A 16,740-nucleotide genomic window follows, 5' to 3' on the forward strand; every position below is an offset into this window, starting at 1 on the left:
ATTTCATGTTCAAAATTATTAATTGCCTTTTTATACAGATTATATTTAGGCACCACACATTTTTGGAACTTACTAAATAAATGCATCCATATTTCAATTTTGGGAAATAAAAAAAAGTGTCTTTCTTTTCTTTCATGTCTTCTCAGCCTCACTGCCATGTCTCACATAAAGCCATCACACATTTATATACCACCCACACATCATAAGCATTTCATGTTCAAAATTATTAATTGCCTTTTTATACAGATTATATTTAGGCACCACACATTTTTGGAACTTACTAAATAAATGCATCCATATTTCAATTTGGGGAAATAAAAATGAGAAAATTTGAATCATACTATCTCTAAATTTCTATCATATAAAGTTAATGTTGCTTTATAATAACTAGAAAGAAGAAAATTCTTTTGAGTGTAGTTATCATGGGGATTAAAGAAATGCTTATATAGTAAAAGGAGAATGGAATAAAGGAAATTTAAGTTATAGTGCAGCAAATATGACATGGAAACCAGTGTTCAAAATGCAGTGTTTTTCAACATCAATTTCATCTAAGAGAATTTCTTACTGATCTCCAGTTGTCTACTCATTTAATATTGATTATCAATTACTGATATTTACAGATACTTCTGTGGTGAACCTCTAACTCGGTGTTTTAAAATTTAGGTATTTTATGGATTAAATGAAGTTTCAAATTAACATAATATGAAGTTTTCTTTCTTTCTATTTGTTTTGATAGTGCTGTGATTCAATCTCAGGACCTTTCATTTGCTAGGCAGGAGCTCTACCACTTGAGCCATACCCTCGGCCTGCTTTACTTTAGTTATTTTTCAGATAGGATCTTGTGCTTTTTGCCTAGGGCTGGCCTCAGACAACAATCCTACTATTGTCACTTGCATTGGTGGACTACAGACATGGACCAACACACATAGCTTGTTGGTTGAGATATCTTGATAATGTTTTGCCCTGGCTGGCTTCAAACTGCAGTCCTCCTGATCTCCATCTCCCAAATAACTGGGATTATAGATGTGAACCACTGAACCTGGTCTCTTTTTTTTTTTAAATAATATACTCCTTCTTAAATTGAAGGAAGCTGTCTACACATGTGAAGTATATACACCTAAAAGTTATTTCCTCCCTCATTTTTCTCGACACTCTTCTCACAGACTGGTCTTTCTAAAGCATGCATTCTGAGCCTAAATTGTGGTGAGTTAGACACTGGCCAAACCCAAACAAAGTGCAATAGTATGGAGACATCTATGGAAACAGCCAAGATACCCCACCACTGACGAATGGATTAAGAAAATGTGGTATCTATACACAATGGAATTTTATGCAGCCATGAAGAAGAATGAAATGTTATCATTCACTGGTAAATGGATGGAATTGGAGAACATCATTCTGAGTGAGGTTAGCCTGGCCCAAAAGACCAAAAATCGTATGTTCTCCCTCATATGTGGACATTAGATCAAGGGCAAACACTTCAAGGGGATTGGACTTTGAGCACATGATAAAAGCGAGAGCACACAAGGGAGGGGTGAGGATAGGTAAGACACCTAAAAAATTAGCTAGCATTTGTTGCCCTTAACGCAGAGAAACTAAAGCAAATACCTTAAAAGCAACTGAGGCCAATAGGAAAAGGGGACCAGGAACTAGAGAAAAGGTTAGATAAAAAAGAATTAACCTAGAAGGTAACACACACGCACAGGAAATTAATGTGAGTCAACTCCCTGTATAGCTATCCTTATCTCAACTAGCAAAAACCCTTGTTCCTTCCTATTATTGCTTATACTCTCTCTACAACAAAATTAGAAATAAGGGCAAAATAGTTTCTGCTGGGTATTGAGAGGGTAGGGGGGAGAGGGAGGGGGCAGAGTGGGTGGTAAGGGAGGGGGTGGGGGCAGGGGGGAGAAATGACCCAAGCCTTGTATGCACATATGAATAATAAAATAATTTTTTAAAAAGTTAAAAAAAATGCTATCTACAGGGCATTTTGCCTTTCACAGTTCCCACTCATATTAAAGTACAAGTTTTACCTGGCGAATACATAGGAAATATTTCATTTGTCAGAAAATGAAAAATCATTTCAATTCTTGAGTGATCAAAATGGTCATGAGAAGGTTAAGATGGATATAAAGAATATTGAAAAAGCTAATATTTATTAATTTCTTACTACAACAGTGCTAGGAACATGACACATATTACTCCAGGTATAAAAAAAGCAATAGCACTTGTGGATTTTAAGTAGAATTTCATGATGTACAAAAAGCATAATTATTTAAGCATTCACTTGTAATTTTACTGGATATAAAATAGACTCCTTCAGAATGTAGGGCTATTGTGCACCACAAGAACTGTGCTTTCCAGTGATATTTAATTGATTTGTAGTTATCATGGTGTATACAGTATTTTTTGTTATTGCTTTTTGTGAAAATGGATATAAGAAGACAGTCAAATGCTTTACTGCATTTTATAAATTAAATGCCATACTAGAGCATATTTTAGCAATTTGGACATTTGTGGGGGATCTCAGGGTCTGCTTCTTAGGCCTCCTATTGTCACTAAGAGAAATCTGAGTTCTTTAGGACAAATAAAAGAACTTGTCTGAAGTTTAAAAATTCCAACCACTCTCCTATCCAATAAACTCTTATATATACAAGACGAAAATGAAGATAAACCCTGTCCTCTAAAGCTTAAGCTTAAATCAACAAATATAATCACACATCGGAGAACTTGGTTGAGTCTTCCGCAGCAAACTAAGTGAATGCCAAGGCATAAATTTAAAAGCCATTTGCATCTCCCTGCTCCTGCTACGCAACGTGAATTTTTCTAATCAATCCTTCACAGAGATCAAATTAACACATACACAGTATTTAAAATTAATGAGAACTCCTGCTTTGTGGATGTGGGTTATTTTTCTACTCATTTTAGGAGATAATTTAGTATCAAAATTATGCTTCCCCTTTGCTCTCCATATCACAGACACAAAGATCTCTTCCAAATTCATTTTGAATTATAATTTAGTAACTGTACAGCTAAAATAAGGCTACCTTTTCCCATTGCCCACTCAGCTACATGTTACTGACACAATGTTCATTTAGACTGATGCTTAACAATCATGGTTCACAAAGAAGTCAGTTGGTCGTCTGCCTTTCCAAGTCAATTATACTACCCTGTTTTTTAAATTTTGCCCCCAGAATATGTTTTAAAGACAAGTGAAGTAAGGTTGACAGTCCCTTTGCTGTGGAAATCTTACATTTGTGTCCTTTTTCTTAGCATGTAAATGAGTATTAATATATCTGGTATCAATGATTCCCATAATTCCTCAGACAATCCACAAGAATCAGAGATGGCCAAAATAGAATTTAAGAATTAAAGAAAAGATGCTCTGCCTCTTCTGGCTAGAAGATAACACTAAGTTCTAGGGAGCCACTGGAGGGAGAGTCTAAGGGGAACTATTTGCTAAATCTGCTTATAAACCTACAAGGAAAATGATCATGTCCTATTTCAGATAAACCACTAAATCAGTTCTTTGTAGATATGTCAAAAGGTTTTATAATATAAATATCTTCTGAAGTAAACACAAAGAAATTTCCTTGGCTGATGAGGACTGTTAGAAAAATCTTTATGTGCCTTATTTTAACATGAATTCTTAAAGCTACTTTTTTCTGCTTATGAAATGTAAACATAATCATTATAGAATGTTTATAAACACAGGCAAATATAAAGAAGATGTAGAAATAATCCATAATTACATCTACCACACATTTTAATAACTAGTAGGTTGAACAAGCAAGATGCAAGATTCCCAGGAATCTTATAAATTAATACAACTTTGTTTCCTACTGTATCTTTAAAAACATCCAGATAGCAGTATTTTTACCTAAATGTCTAGGAGAACATTTGTTCCATCCCATTATTTTTTTTGATTAATGGTAATAAAAAGTCTGCTGATAAATTTTAGTCACCAGCCTTAAATAAGTTTCTCTGGTCGTCAGATACCAGTCTACCATGTCCCCTATACTTCTGGTGACATGTGTGAAGACTTCCATATGGTTCCATTGAATCCCCAGTCACCAGTCACAAAGTAGAACTGACATACATCTCTCCAAAAGTCGTCTTCATAAGATTTGCCCCCTTCAACCACCAAACCTTCTATACCCTAGATAAAAGTGAGGGGTTTAACCATATTGCAACCTACACAATTATGTCCTTTAAATACTGATGTTTGATGGATTATTTGAAAATAAATGTTCACTCTTAATTTTAGAATATCAGTTAAAAATTCTAATTTAACATACTAATTATCTACTGCTTTACTGTAGCAACAAACACACACCTTCAGGACTTAGTGTATGACATGAAATGAAGCTGTCTGGGTTGAAATCATGACTCACTTTACTAGCTATTTGTCTTTGAATGAGTCACTTATCCTTTTTCTGCCTTGGTTGCCTCATGTGTAAATTGAATACAATAATAGCTGTTACCTCAACAATATGGTTACTGTGAATTTAATGTGATGATATATAAAACATGCTTAGAAAAATGTCTAGCACATATCATTAAAAATGTTATCATTCCTAGCAATAAAATAATACAATTATTATTATAATTACAAATATTGTCTTTATAAATTATTTGTTTGACTTATAAGGGTATTCACCTGTCATTAAATATTCTTTTAACTATTGTAGCTGTCCAAAGATAAAATAATTTTCAATAGTGAGATGTGTTTATCACTGTATTTATCATCTGCTTCCCCTCCCTTAGAATACATTTCTGAGCAAGAATTGCTAAATCAAAATATGATTATTTTAAGGCAGTTAATAAATATTTTAAAATTACTCATCAAAATAATGTCATTATATGTTACATCTTCAAGACTATCTTAAAATTCTGGCCAGCTATCTACTATGAGACACTGATTTAACTACAGGACATCTTTCAAAGATAATGAAAAATAGGTCCAGGATGTTCTCATCTTTCCTAATGGCGTGTGCCAACAGATTTCTGGAAGCATTGTTGGACCTAGGAATTAGCAAAGCTCATTTGAGATTGGATGAGGAGAAATTCAACTTTTCTTCAGAGCCAGGGGCTTCCAGTGACATAACTACACTGACCATTCTTTATAAACAGAAAAAGGAAATGAAGTAAGAAAGAGCAGCAGTGGTTGTCTACTGTGGTGGTTTATTGTCAGATACTTAAATTGAGCTGCTTTTAATATGTAAATACTTCTAGTGGATAAGTGTTAATAAACTGGTATATAAATAAAATAAATCAAAATTATGATTCTCCTTAGCCTATTATATTTTGATCAAATTCCTTAGCAATCAGTAACTGTGAAGTTACACAGTTGACACAATAAATCACTAAAAAGTGTTAATCAGGTAGATACTAGTTTAACACAAAGCACATAATACTAAGTTTTGAGGCCCCTCTGTGCCTCTGTTTCTCAAAACTCACTCTCTCTGTCTCTCTCTTACACACACAAACACATATCATATACATAACATGACTGCACTGACCTTATAAAGCAGTGGTAATTTTCCTAATTTCAAAAGTGCTATTTGATGTGTTGTATTTTTCATTTTTGTAATCTTTGTTAAATCATCAGCAGTTCCATAACTCACGTCGATGACTTCAGCCTGAAAGAGGAGAAAATAAGAAGATAAAGCGTTAGAACATTGCCAATCATTCAATTAATATGACAAAACTATTTGTCATAGTCAAAATATTCAAAAGAGACCTGATTCTGTCTCTTTCCTTGTCCTAATCATGATAAACATGACTTTTCTATTTCTGTCAGGGTACAACAATTCTTGTTTCTTGGGGAAAAGTGTTAGTCATTTTACTTTGCCCTTTCCTTCATAAGCAACTTACAAACTTCCACAAAGTTTGGTTTGTTCTACATTCACACTTCATGCATTTGTGTTGTTTCATAAAACATTGCTAAATTCATTCCCTCTCAAGTTTCTTCTCTGGCTTGCAAAAATTCAGTGATTCATTGTCATCCAGATGAAATGCAAAGACCTCTACTTGCATACTCATTGTGTACATCTGCTCAGCTTGCACACATGGCCAGCACTGAATGATAACTCAGGACTTTCTCTAGGGCTGTAATAAGAATTTTCCTCAGGTATAGTTACTCCTGTCCTCCTCATTGAAAAATACTGAACTGCAGGGCTTATCAAACATATTTTCCTAACAGCAAGAAGACTCCTTTCAACTACACTTTTTGTAATTTCTGTTATTAAAGCAATAGTTGTGCATTCTAATGTTTATATTAAAATGCAAAATGTGCTGTTTCAAATTACAGCATATATCCATAGATATGTTGATAAAAAGAGTAAGTTCTGGCAGATAATGGAATAAATGGAGGTGGTGAATTCAGATCTCTGACATTCCATTCTTCCCAGCTAGAGCTAATACACTTCAACCAGATGCATACAATGAACTCCCTCAGAAGATTCATTTGAAGAAAGAATTCTGTTTATATGTAACTTCTATACTTTGAATCCCAGAGTCATCAGTTTCTATTTCTCAAGGTCCTCACAGGACCTGTCCATCTGTGTATGTGTATATGGGTATCAGTTTCAGTTTGGGGTACAGAGCATCCCTTGGTGAAGGGTCCATTACACACTCATTCTCACCCAGGTATGTGTCATACATCGTTAGCTTATGAGTCTTGACTTGAAATGATTATAACTTATGTGAAGCTTATACATACACACATGTATATATTATAGAAATGATTATAGCTTATATCTCTGAAAAGTTAAGCCATACTCCCACATGGATTTGCAAGAAACCTATTAAAAATGTTTCTGTCAGAAGTTTTTCATTATAATTTTCTTCCTATAAAAATATGATTTAATCAGTGCCTTTAATACAATTTTTGAGTTTGCTGATGCCATTACCATATAAATAACTGTTGATTTATGATTTTAAAAGGCTGATTAAATAAATGATCACATAATATTAATGAATGCATTCAAAAATTACAGAATTCATATTTTTCATCTCGATTTTATAAGCTACAAACTAATTATTTGTGATTCGGTGACAGCATCTTAAAACAGGGCTATTACTCAACTGGTTATATGAATGAATGTATTTTTCATATTTAGCAGAGGTTAAGGAAAACCTTACTGCTTTGAGAGGATAAAGGCCACACTGTGACTTCTTATGTATATGCCAGAAAAGTATGTCAATTGCAAAAATACAAATTCTAGAAAAAAACTTACATTATTGGTAAATATCAATAGCTTGCACAATAATTGACAATTTCAACTAAAGAGTTATTCAACTCATCTTGTATAAAACTACAAGTCAATAGATCAAATGTTTTTAGTATGGAAGAGTTTAATTTCCACAAAATTATTTTGCAAAACAGTTAACATTGCATCAGTCTCTTTTGGATTATGCACTTTGTGGCTGTGCATTAAAAATCAATAATTACAAAAGTCTAAATGTTCTGATGGTTTGGCAGATGATAATAAAACTTCTTCAAAGGATGCTTACGAACCAAGTCCTTTCTGAAAGTCTTTTCTATTTACCTTGATGCAAACTGAAAAATCACAGCTGCAAGAAAGCACATTGAATTTTTCTGAGGCACAAATCAATATACAATGATATGATAAAATGCCAAACCATTTCTTTCCACATATTCTCTTTGTTACAAAGAGCCTCTTCTTGCTGCATTTATTTTCTCACACAAGAAAATCATCCACTCAACCAGTATGAGTATATATTTAATTTATATCCAGATTACATGAATTAAGTCATATTTTACATTAATTTTTAAATTAGGAATAAAGAACTTAAATCATCAGCAGCCATTGAAAAGGAAACATTATATTTTATCCATGTTAAAAAAAGAAATTAACGTGTTAGAATGATATCAGAAGGTTATGGTTCATATAGAAATAGCTGAGATTAGTATACTTTGAAAATTGACATTAAAATACCTCCTGTCTATGTAAAAGTATGTGAGTAGAGGGAATCATCAATCAGAAATTAAAAAGACTAAAACACTGAAATTTAAAAAGGGACACTTCCATACATCAGTGGCTCCATGGTTTTAAATCTAAGTGCATCTAAGTGCCATAAGTCACAAAAGTGATTAAATAAAAACTACAGAAATCTGATTTTCTTCATCTTCCTCCTTTGAAAGCACCTCTTCTTGTTTAAGAAAGGTGCCATGCCACAAAATGTCAAAATAAAAAAATCATTCAGACAAAGACATTGTTTATCAATGACTTGCTGGGAAAGGGTTCCAATTTTATTATGAAGAAATGTAATGTTAAATTGGTCAAGTTGGAGTTATTGTAGATAAACCTAGAAACAACAACAAAAACATATAAGCCCCTCTTGAGTGCCAGGAACTGTGCATATAATATTCCACTTTCTCAGATAACAATCCTGTCTTCACAACAATCACTATCTCATGCATAAGGAAAATGGGGCTCAGAGATATGAGAGAATCTGACCAAGTTACAGGACAATTCAAGAGTAGAGGACACGTTTTCTCTAGTCACATTCTAGGAGGCCATTTCTTCAAGAAGGAGAATGACCACTTGGTATCCACTAAGAAAGGAAATTCCCAGGGACACTGTTGAGTTAAATAAGGCAAGTCAAGTTGTAGAGTATAAAACAACTGTCAAATGTGAGAATCTCTTAACAATTGGACTTAGTGTGCTCAGGCTGCAACAAAACACCATAGACTGAGAGTTTAAACAATGCAAGTTTATTTTCTCACAGTTCTGGAGGGTGACAACTCAAAGATCAAGATGCTTGCCAATGTAGCTTTTGGTGATTACTCTCTTCCTGGCTTACAGGAAACCAGCTTCTCTCTATGGGCCACATGGCAGATAAAGATACACACACACACACATTTGGGGCAAGGGCAGGAGGGGGTGAGAGAAAGTGACAGAGAGAGAGAGAGAGAGAGAATGAATGAATGTGTTCTCTCACAAATGTCTCTGGAGTCTCTTCACATAAAGATATTAATCAAATCAAATCAGCCACCACCTTTATGACTTCCTTCAACCTTAACTACCTTATAAGCCCTGACTCCAAATAAGGTCATACTGGGGATTTGGGCTCAACATATGAATTTTTATGTGGAGAAGCACATTTCAGTCCACATTGAAACAGTACATGTATTTCTTATGTATACCAAAGTTCTCATTCACTTCAATATAAGATTTATATAATGAAAATACTTAGAAGTTAATAAAAAAGTTTCAACATGATGTTTTTGTTTCCAGGATAAACTCTAGATCTTATTATTAAGAGGTTTTTTCTTTAAAGTAAGAATGAAATATCATAACACAGTAATTTCAATGAATAGTAAAAAATATCATCAGTGATAAGGAATTAATGAAAAATTTAAATTTTGCCCTTTTTTTTACAAATATAGGTAAAGCATAAGAATTCAAAGATATTTTGTATCAAATTCTCAAATGTGACTTAATAGAAATAAAATAATAATAATAAATTAATTCTAAATACAAACGTATTTAGAATTTCAACATTGATGATTTGTTATTTTTAATGTCAATGCAAATAATAATCTCAATTATTTCAACACTGATGATTTGTTATTTTTAATGTCAATGCAAATAATAATCTCAATTATGCTACATAGAAATAGGCATTGAATCTCGATCAAAATTAGCATTAACACTAAGTTAATTGGGATAGAAATTTATAATTGTTTGATATAATGATTTAACATCATTTATGTCAAATGGCTATATTTTTCATTAAAAATGAGTTATCTATATAGTTTGATAACAAAGCAATAAGGCTTCTGGTGTACTCTTGTTGCTATTAATTAAAAGATCATATGAGCAAACAGTATGGACATATACTTAAGTATATTTTTCACCACCCACACATTTGCAGAGAAGGACACACATGGGCTCATCTGTACATTCACATAGTGGTCACAGTCATCCATCTTCAGCACAAAGCACAGTGAAAACACTCAGTAAAATTAGGGAATGAGTGGGCATTCATATGTATATACAAAAAGAATAGTTAATATTGAAAAAGAGAGATCATAAATCACTTAAGGGAAGGAGAGAAATGTTTGTATTTGAACCAGGAGTGAAATGAGATACATCAAAATTAACTATGACTTCTTAGAAGCAATGCAAAGAACTAAATAATTAATCAATTATTACACACACTTGTCTTGTTATTGATTCATTACAACCACTATCAATCTTAAATATTTTCTATTGATGCATTCAGTACACTCAGCACTGTTCTAAGTATGGTATATTTATCTCCTTTGATCATGAAAACAATTCAAAGAGGTTTCCAGCTTTATCCTTATTTTAAACCTGAGAAAATAGGGGTAAAGAAATATTAACATATTCACAGTCACACACCTAATAAAAATTAGAATTCTAATTCAGAGATAGTCTATAGTTCAGACTCTTACCAATAGGTTACATAACCGTATCATTCCCAATTCTGTCTTTGCTAAAGAATGTAAGTATGGTAAGGAAATAGAACACAAATGGAAACATGCTGACCTTTTCAAGGATTACACAGATAACGAGAAGCTGATTCTTCAAAAACCTAGCAATCTAACCTTGGGTTACTAAGTGATCTTTGGATCTGTGTCCCTCATTAGTGAAATAATTGCTTTGAGACAAAGCAGTGAATTTGATGAATGGACCCCAACGTCAACAATGATAAGTTAACATTTTAACATGCCCAATGATGTTCTCTGCATAATCCACTGTCCAAGTTCTATGACCTAGTCTCTTTTACTTGTGCTGGCATCAGGAGTTTGTGGCCTGAGCACAGGGATGTGTGATCAGAAGGAACCCTGATTAGCTTAATGCTCTGTTACTGGCTTAAAATTCTTAACAATTTTTGAACAGGAATTCCTGCATCTTCAGTTTTCATTGAGTCACACACTTAGGTAACCAGGCCTGCCTACTACTTTCTGCTCTCTTCTGGACTCAACCCCAGCAACTGGCTGTCTTAAATACCATCCCTAGAGTCTGGGCTTCAGATGACCAAAGCCATTTAGGCTGATTAGGTATTTAGGTTTTATAAATGCATACACTTTTCACAGATCTATATCACTCGTTCCTCTGACATTTTCAAATCTTTTCTCAAATTTCAATTATCCAATTATGCTATGACCAACCCATTCAATAACAACATCACCCATACACTTCTAACTCCCTTTAATATGCTCTTATTTTCCACAGCATGTTTCAATTTCTAACTAAACTTAATTATATAATATGTATTAATAGAATTTACTCCTTTGCAATGTTGATTATCTTTTTTCTCTATAGTGTTTAAGTTCCATGAGAACTGAGGTCTTGGTAACAGAACAAGACTTATCCCAAACATCTAGAACCATGTGAAGTATAGTAGTAAATAAACATGTGTTAAGAGTTCCTGGCTTTGATAGTTTATACAAGGATGAAAGAGTATCTTCAAAAAAATAATCTAATGTCATATACAAAAAAAAATGCTCAAAGCAAAGAAAACTTGAGTTAGGGAACCCAACTCCTCAAGCTCAGTATGCTCTCATCTTTTCTGACCCTTGAGACAAGTATTTTGCATAGGCAAAAATATCATCTCTATATTCTTTCTAAGCCAAACTGAAAGTTTGACTCTTTGAAGCATTGGGTAATGTTTATAGATAGACTTGACTCAATTTTTTTGACAAATCCTAGAAATGAAGGAATTATCTAGAAACTGGTCCTAGATTATACTTTCATAACTGGATTTAAACTATGCTTTCTTAATTTGAGACTGAATAAAATAAAAGTATAAAAGAACCTAGTCCTACTTCATTTATATTTCCACAAATGTCAACAAATGACAAATCATGAACATTCCTACAACTTTATCACTTTCCCATGCGTAAACTTACTCACTCTGTTTCCTGTAGTAAATTAGAATAAAACTCCTAGGAACAAATCTTCATTAACAAGAGCACTGTATGATTGCTTCATAGAAAAGAATCCTGGAAGGAAGTTGTGAAAGACAATCACTTCCCCTGGGGTGAGCTAGAAGACAATGGAGACACATGGGCTCTGCAATGAAAGTTTAGGTAGAGTTGTTTGAAGAGCAAGATGGAAGATCAAGAATGAATGTATTTTTACTAGAGGAGCCAGAAATATTCCATGAAGGGTTACATCTCTTGGAAAATAAAAGGGAATTTTTGAAAGAAACGTTTGATCTTCCATTAGCTCTGTCAAGAAGGTAAACTTTATCTGCCCCTCTCAGATCTTGAAATCAGAAGAAAATTATCTGCCCCTTTTAATTCTATGATTGTCTTTTGAGTAGCTTCTATAGTTAGACAGAAGAGGTAGGCATTTGAAGAGGTCTCTGAGTGCACTTTCACTTTCTACCCCACTGGTGATGCTTTTGGCTCTATCTACTTCCCCCTAATAATGTGACCAGACTGCAATTGCCAATCCAGTTTATTTATTGCCTCTTGCCGCTTACTAGGGAGTTGTAGACTAGTAAAAGGGCTCTTTGGGATTAAAAAAAAAAAGTACTGATATGTAGCATGAACAAATTTGTATGGTTTAAAGATCCTCAGTACAGTTGAGTTCCAAGAACTAACAGGATATCACTTCCTAAGAAACTGTGGGAAGATGAACAGAATTAGGACAGATATACAGAATGGACTCTCAGTAGCAGAAAGTAACTGGCTGGACGGCTCCAGCACACCAGTAAGACCCAAGTGTGGCCTTCCAAAGTGTATTTTCAAAACATACTCCAGGAACTCTCCAGTTCTGAAAACACTGAATTTGTGCAAATTACTGAAATGCGAGAAATCTTATATATAAAATATTTTATCTAAGTGTATAGCCTTCTAAAGTGGTAGGTCCTACACAACATAAGGTTTCTCTAGATGGTTGAAAATAGAAAGTAAGTATGCATTTGAGATAGAGGTTAAAGTCGATTCCTAGGCCTTGGTAAATTGGGAGTAGTCCTTCCAAAGGCAGATGAGCAGATGTGTAAATGACCAGAGCAGGGTAAGAGCAACAGGAGGTTCACAGGAAATTCCAGCTGTCAGGAAACTAAATGTGTTTGTGTGTGTATGCACATGCATGTGAGTGTGCTACAAAGAGGATTAACCTGTGAAAAAGGAAAATAAAATCAACAATTAGTCATTTATATTCCCTCTGCTATACATTTTACTGAGCAGATTGTATCAATTGTTGACAGTCTATATTCAGAACATTTTTATTAGATAAATATTTCTATTTTACAGATAAGGAAAATAGATATTAAGTATTTAAATAATTTTCTAGTGTTTACAGCAATATCAATCCAGATAGTTTTATAGCTGATTACCTAAATGTCAGTTTCTCCTGTTATCTTGCCAACTGGATGCCAGGGCACAAATCTTTCTTATTTGTCATTGTGCCCCTGTGTGTGACAAAGAAAAGGCACTCAGTATATATGTGCTGAATGTAGAATGTATCCTGTTATGTAAATGAGATCCAGCTGGCTAAATTCTAGACTATTCGCTACCAAATTAATATATAAGGAATGGCAAATTAATAATTACAGGGTATTTTCTTTAATTAATGATGCTCAACTTATTAAGGTAAGGATGTTGAAGGAGTTGAAAACTCAAGAGAATAGTTTCTGGAGTTCAAGGAACTAATATGACAGAATTTTCCTTCTAAAATCAATTGGATTAGTGCTTTTGAAATAGTGCAAAAACTCAAGCACAGTCTTCTCCACATCACTCTCTGGATCTGAAAATACTGAATTTTTAGAACTTTACTGAAATGACATTAATCTTGTGCATAAACTATTACATCTAAGAATTGGCATTTTATAGAAATTAAGATGTAAGTGAAATTTGCTAAGAAAATTATATTGTGAGTTGACTTTGTAAGTGTTATACTTTGAATTAAACCAGAAATTTAAGAAAATACACTAGAATTTTCTGTCAAATAGTAAGGGTAACTCAGAATCTTTAGAAATAACATTAGTCACAAAATCTTCATTTAAGCATATTCTCCCTAAAAACACCACCTTTGTTCTAATGAAGCAGGGCATAGTCCATTAGACAACCTGCTTATTTGAATTTAGCTACCATTGTTTTAAAATTCAGTTAATGAACAGAGCTTATTAAACCAGAAACTCAAGGTCAGAGTTAGCTATGGGATTTTTTTTTTTTTACTGTTTATTCATTTATTCATATGTGTATACATTGTTTGGGCCATCTTACCTCCCTGCCCCTTGCTCCCCCCCCACCCCCCCACCCCAGCTTCCAGGCAGAAACTATTCTGCCCTCCTCTCCAATTTTGTGAAGAGAAAATATAAGAGATAATAAGAAAGATGTAGAATTTTTGCTAGCTTGAGATAAAGATAGCTATACAGAGAGATTCCAAGCATTGCTTCTGTGCATATGCAAATGACAAAATTTCATTTTTCTTTGTGGCTGAGTAAAATTCCATTGTATATAAATACTACATTTTCTTACTCCATCCATCAGTAATGGGGCATTTTGGCTGTTTCCATATCTTGGCTATTGTAAATAGTGTTGCAATAAACATGGGTGTACAGGTGCCTTGGGAATAACCTGAGTCACATTCCTTTGGGTATGTCCCTAGGAGTGGTATTGCTGGATCATATGGCAGATCTATGTTTAGTTTTTTAAGAAGCCTTCATACTGTTTTCCAAAATGATTGTACTAGCTTACATTCCCTTCAGTGTATGACGGTTCTTTTTTCCTTGCATCCTCACCAACATTTATTGTTATTGGTGTTCTTGATGATAGCTATTCTAACAGGAGTGAGGTGGAATCTTAGTGTGGTTTTGATTTGCATTTCCTTTATGGCCAGAGATGGTGAGCATTTTTTCATGTGTTTTTTGGCCATTTGGATTTCTTCCTTTGCAAAAGTTCTGTTTAGTTTAATTGCCCACTTCTATATTGGTTCATTGATTTTGGGGGAGTTTACTTTTTTGAGCTCCCTGTATATTCTGGTTATCAGTCCTTTGTCTGATTTATAGCCAGCAGGTATTTTCTCCTACTCTTCAGTTTAGAGACCATTTATTTTGTTGTGCAGAAGCTTTTTAATTTTATGTAGTTCCATTTGTCCATCCTTTCTCTTAGTTGCTGGGCTGCTGGAGTTCTACTGAGGAATTCTTTGCCTATACCTATGGCTTCCAGAGTATATCTTGCTCTTTCCTATACTAACTTCAGAGTTTTGGGTCTGATATTAAGGTCCATAAGCCACTTTGAGTTGATACTAATATAAGGTGATGGGCATGGATCTAGTTTCAGTTTTCTGCAGGCAGATAACTACTTTTCCCAGCAACATTTGTTGAAGAGGCTGTCTATTCTCATCATATGTTTTTGGCATCTTTGTCAAAAATAAGGTGGGCATAGCTGTGTGGATTCATATCCAGATCCTCTATTCTGTTCCACTTGTCCTCAAATCTATTTTTGTGTCAGTACCATGCTGTCTTTATTTTTATGGCTCTGTAATATAGTTTGAAGTTGGGTATTGTAATAGCTCCAACATTGCCCTTTTAGTTGAATATTGCTTTGAATATTTATGGTCTCTTGTGTTTCCAAATGAACTTTAGGGTAGATTTTTCAATCTCTGTGATGAATGTAATTGGGATTTTGATGGGAATTGCGTTGAACGTGTAGATTGCTTTTGGTAGTATTAGGTAAGGGATTTTATGTAGATTATTTTGAATTAATAACAGCTATACAATGCTTTACTCATAGTCATTTATCTCATATTTGCACAATTTTTTTGAAAGATGGAAACCACAAAAGACAAAGAAGGGATACATAAAATGCTAGTTCTTCTTCACCATTGAAAAACTGCCCCAAGATCACATTTCTGTGTTGGTGAGACAATGGCTTTATCATCACCCAGACACCAATCATTTAAATAATACTATACCATTCTACTCCTGTAACCTTCTGATATTTTTAATCTATAGCAGGAATCATTTAGAGCCCAAAGCTCTTTCTTTTGCCATTTCCTAGCCATAAGAAAATAGACATGGATTAGAAATTATCCAAGAATTCCTGCTAGTGGTGATTTTTTCTCTTTAAGAATTTCTGACAAAATATTTGACATAGTGTTTAGATTTCATGTGTTAAACTACTACATCTTAATATTTTATACATAAAAACAAGCAGTGCTACCCGGACTTAACTTGACATGATTTATCATTTTGAATTCAAGAATAAAATATTTCACTTCTACTTTCGTTGAACCTTCAGTTTAATTAAAAAATATGATCAGGGTATTATTTATATTTGATTATTTATTCATACTTGTCAAAGTATTTTCCTCCCAAACGATTAATATTTGTCTCTTTAAGCAGAAGATAGGAAGATTATATTCAGACAGCATTATAAACATGACAAAAGTCTGTACTCCAAATATTGATGTATAGTTCTGATATTTTCTTAATTTCTCCTTTTGAATGTGTCTATTTTCTGTCAAATAATAATAATGGCTAACATTTATTGAATGCTTTCTAAGTGCAGGGTATTTGATATGCTTTTTAAATCATTTCTTCCTTACAATAACCCTTGAGGTGACTATTATTATTCCCTTTATACACATGAGAACACTCAATTTTAGAGAATTGAAGTGGCCAACCCACATCTGTGCCTCTAATAAGAAAGGCTCTTGACCTCTGCTGTCTGCAGAATAAGGAAGTGATAGATGTATTCATAACAATGTACCTTATGCACAGTCA

General features: G+C 33.7%; 1 protein-coding gene across 1 annotated transcript in view; it reads right to left on the minus strand.

The window, feature by feature from the left end:
• The window catches only part of Naaladl2 (N-acetylated alpha-linked acidic dipeptidase like 2), an 807,008-nt gene that overhangs the window by 609,429 nt on the left and 180,839 nt on the right, over nt 1-16,740 (minus strand). The window contains exon 4 of the mRNA XM_074073742.1: nt 5,523-5,642. Coding sequence (XP_073929843.1) covers nt 5,523-5,642 — 120 coding nt within the window. The remainder of the gene's footprint in view (nt 1-5,522; nt 5,643-16,740) is intronic.

Source organism: Castor canadensis, chromosome 5 (genome assembly GCF_047511655.1).
Source record: "Castor canadensis chromosome 5, mCasCan1.hap1v2, whole genome shotgun sequence".
Classification (NCBI taxonomy): Eukaryota; Metazoa; Chordata; class Mammalia; order Rodentia; family Castoridae; genus Castor; species Castor canadensis.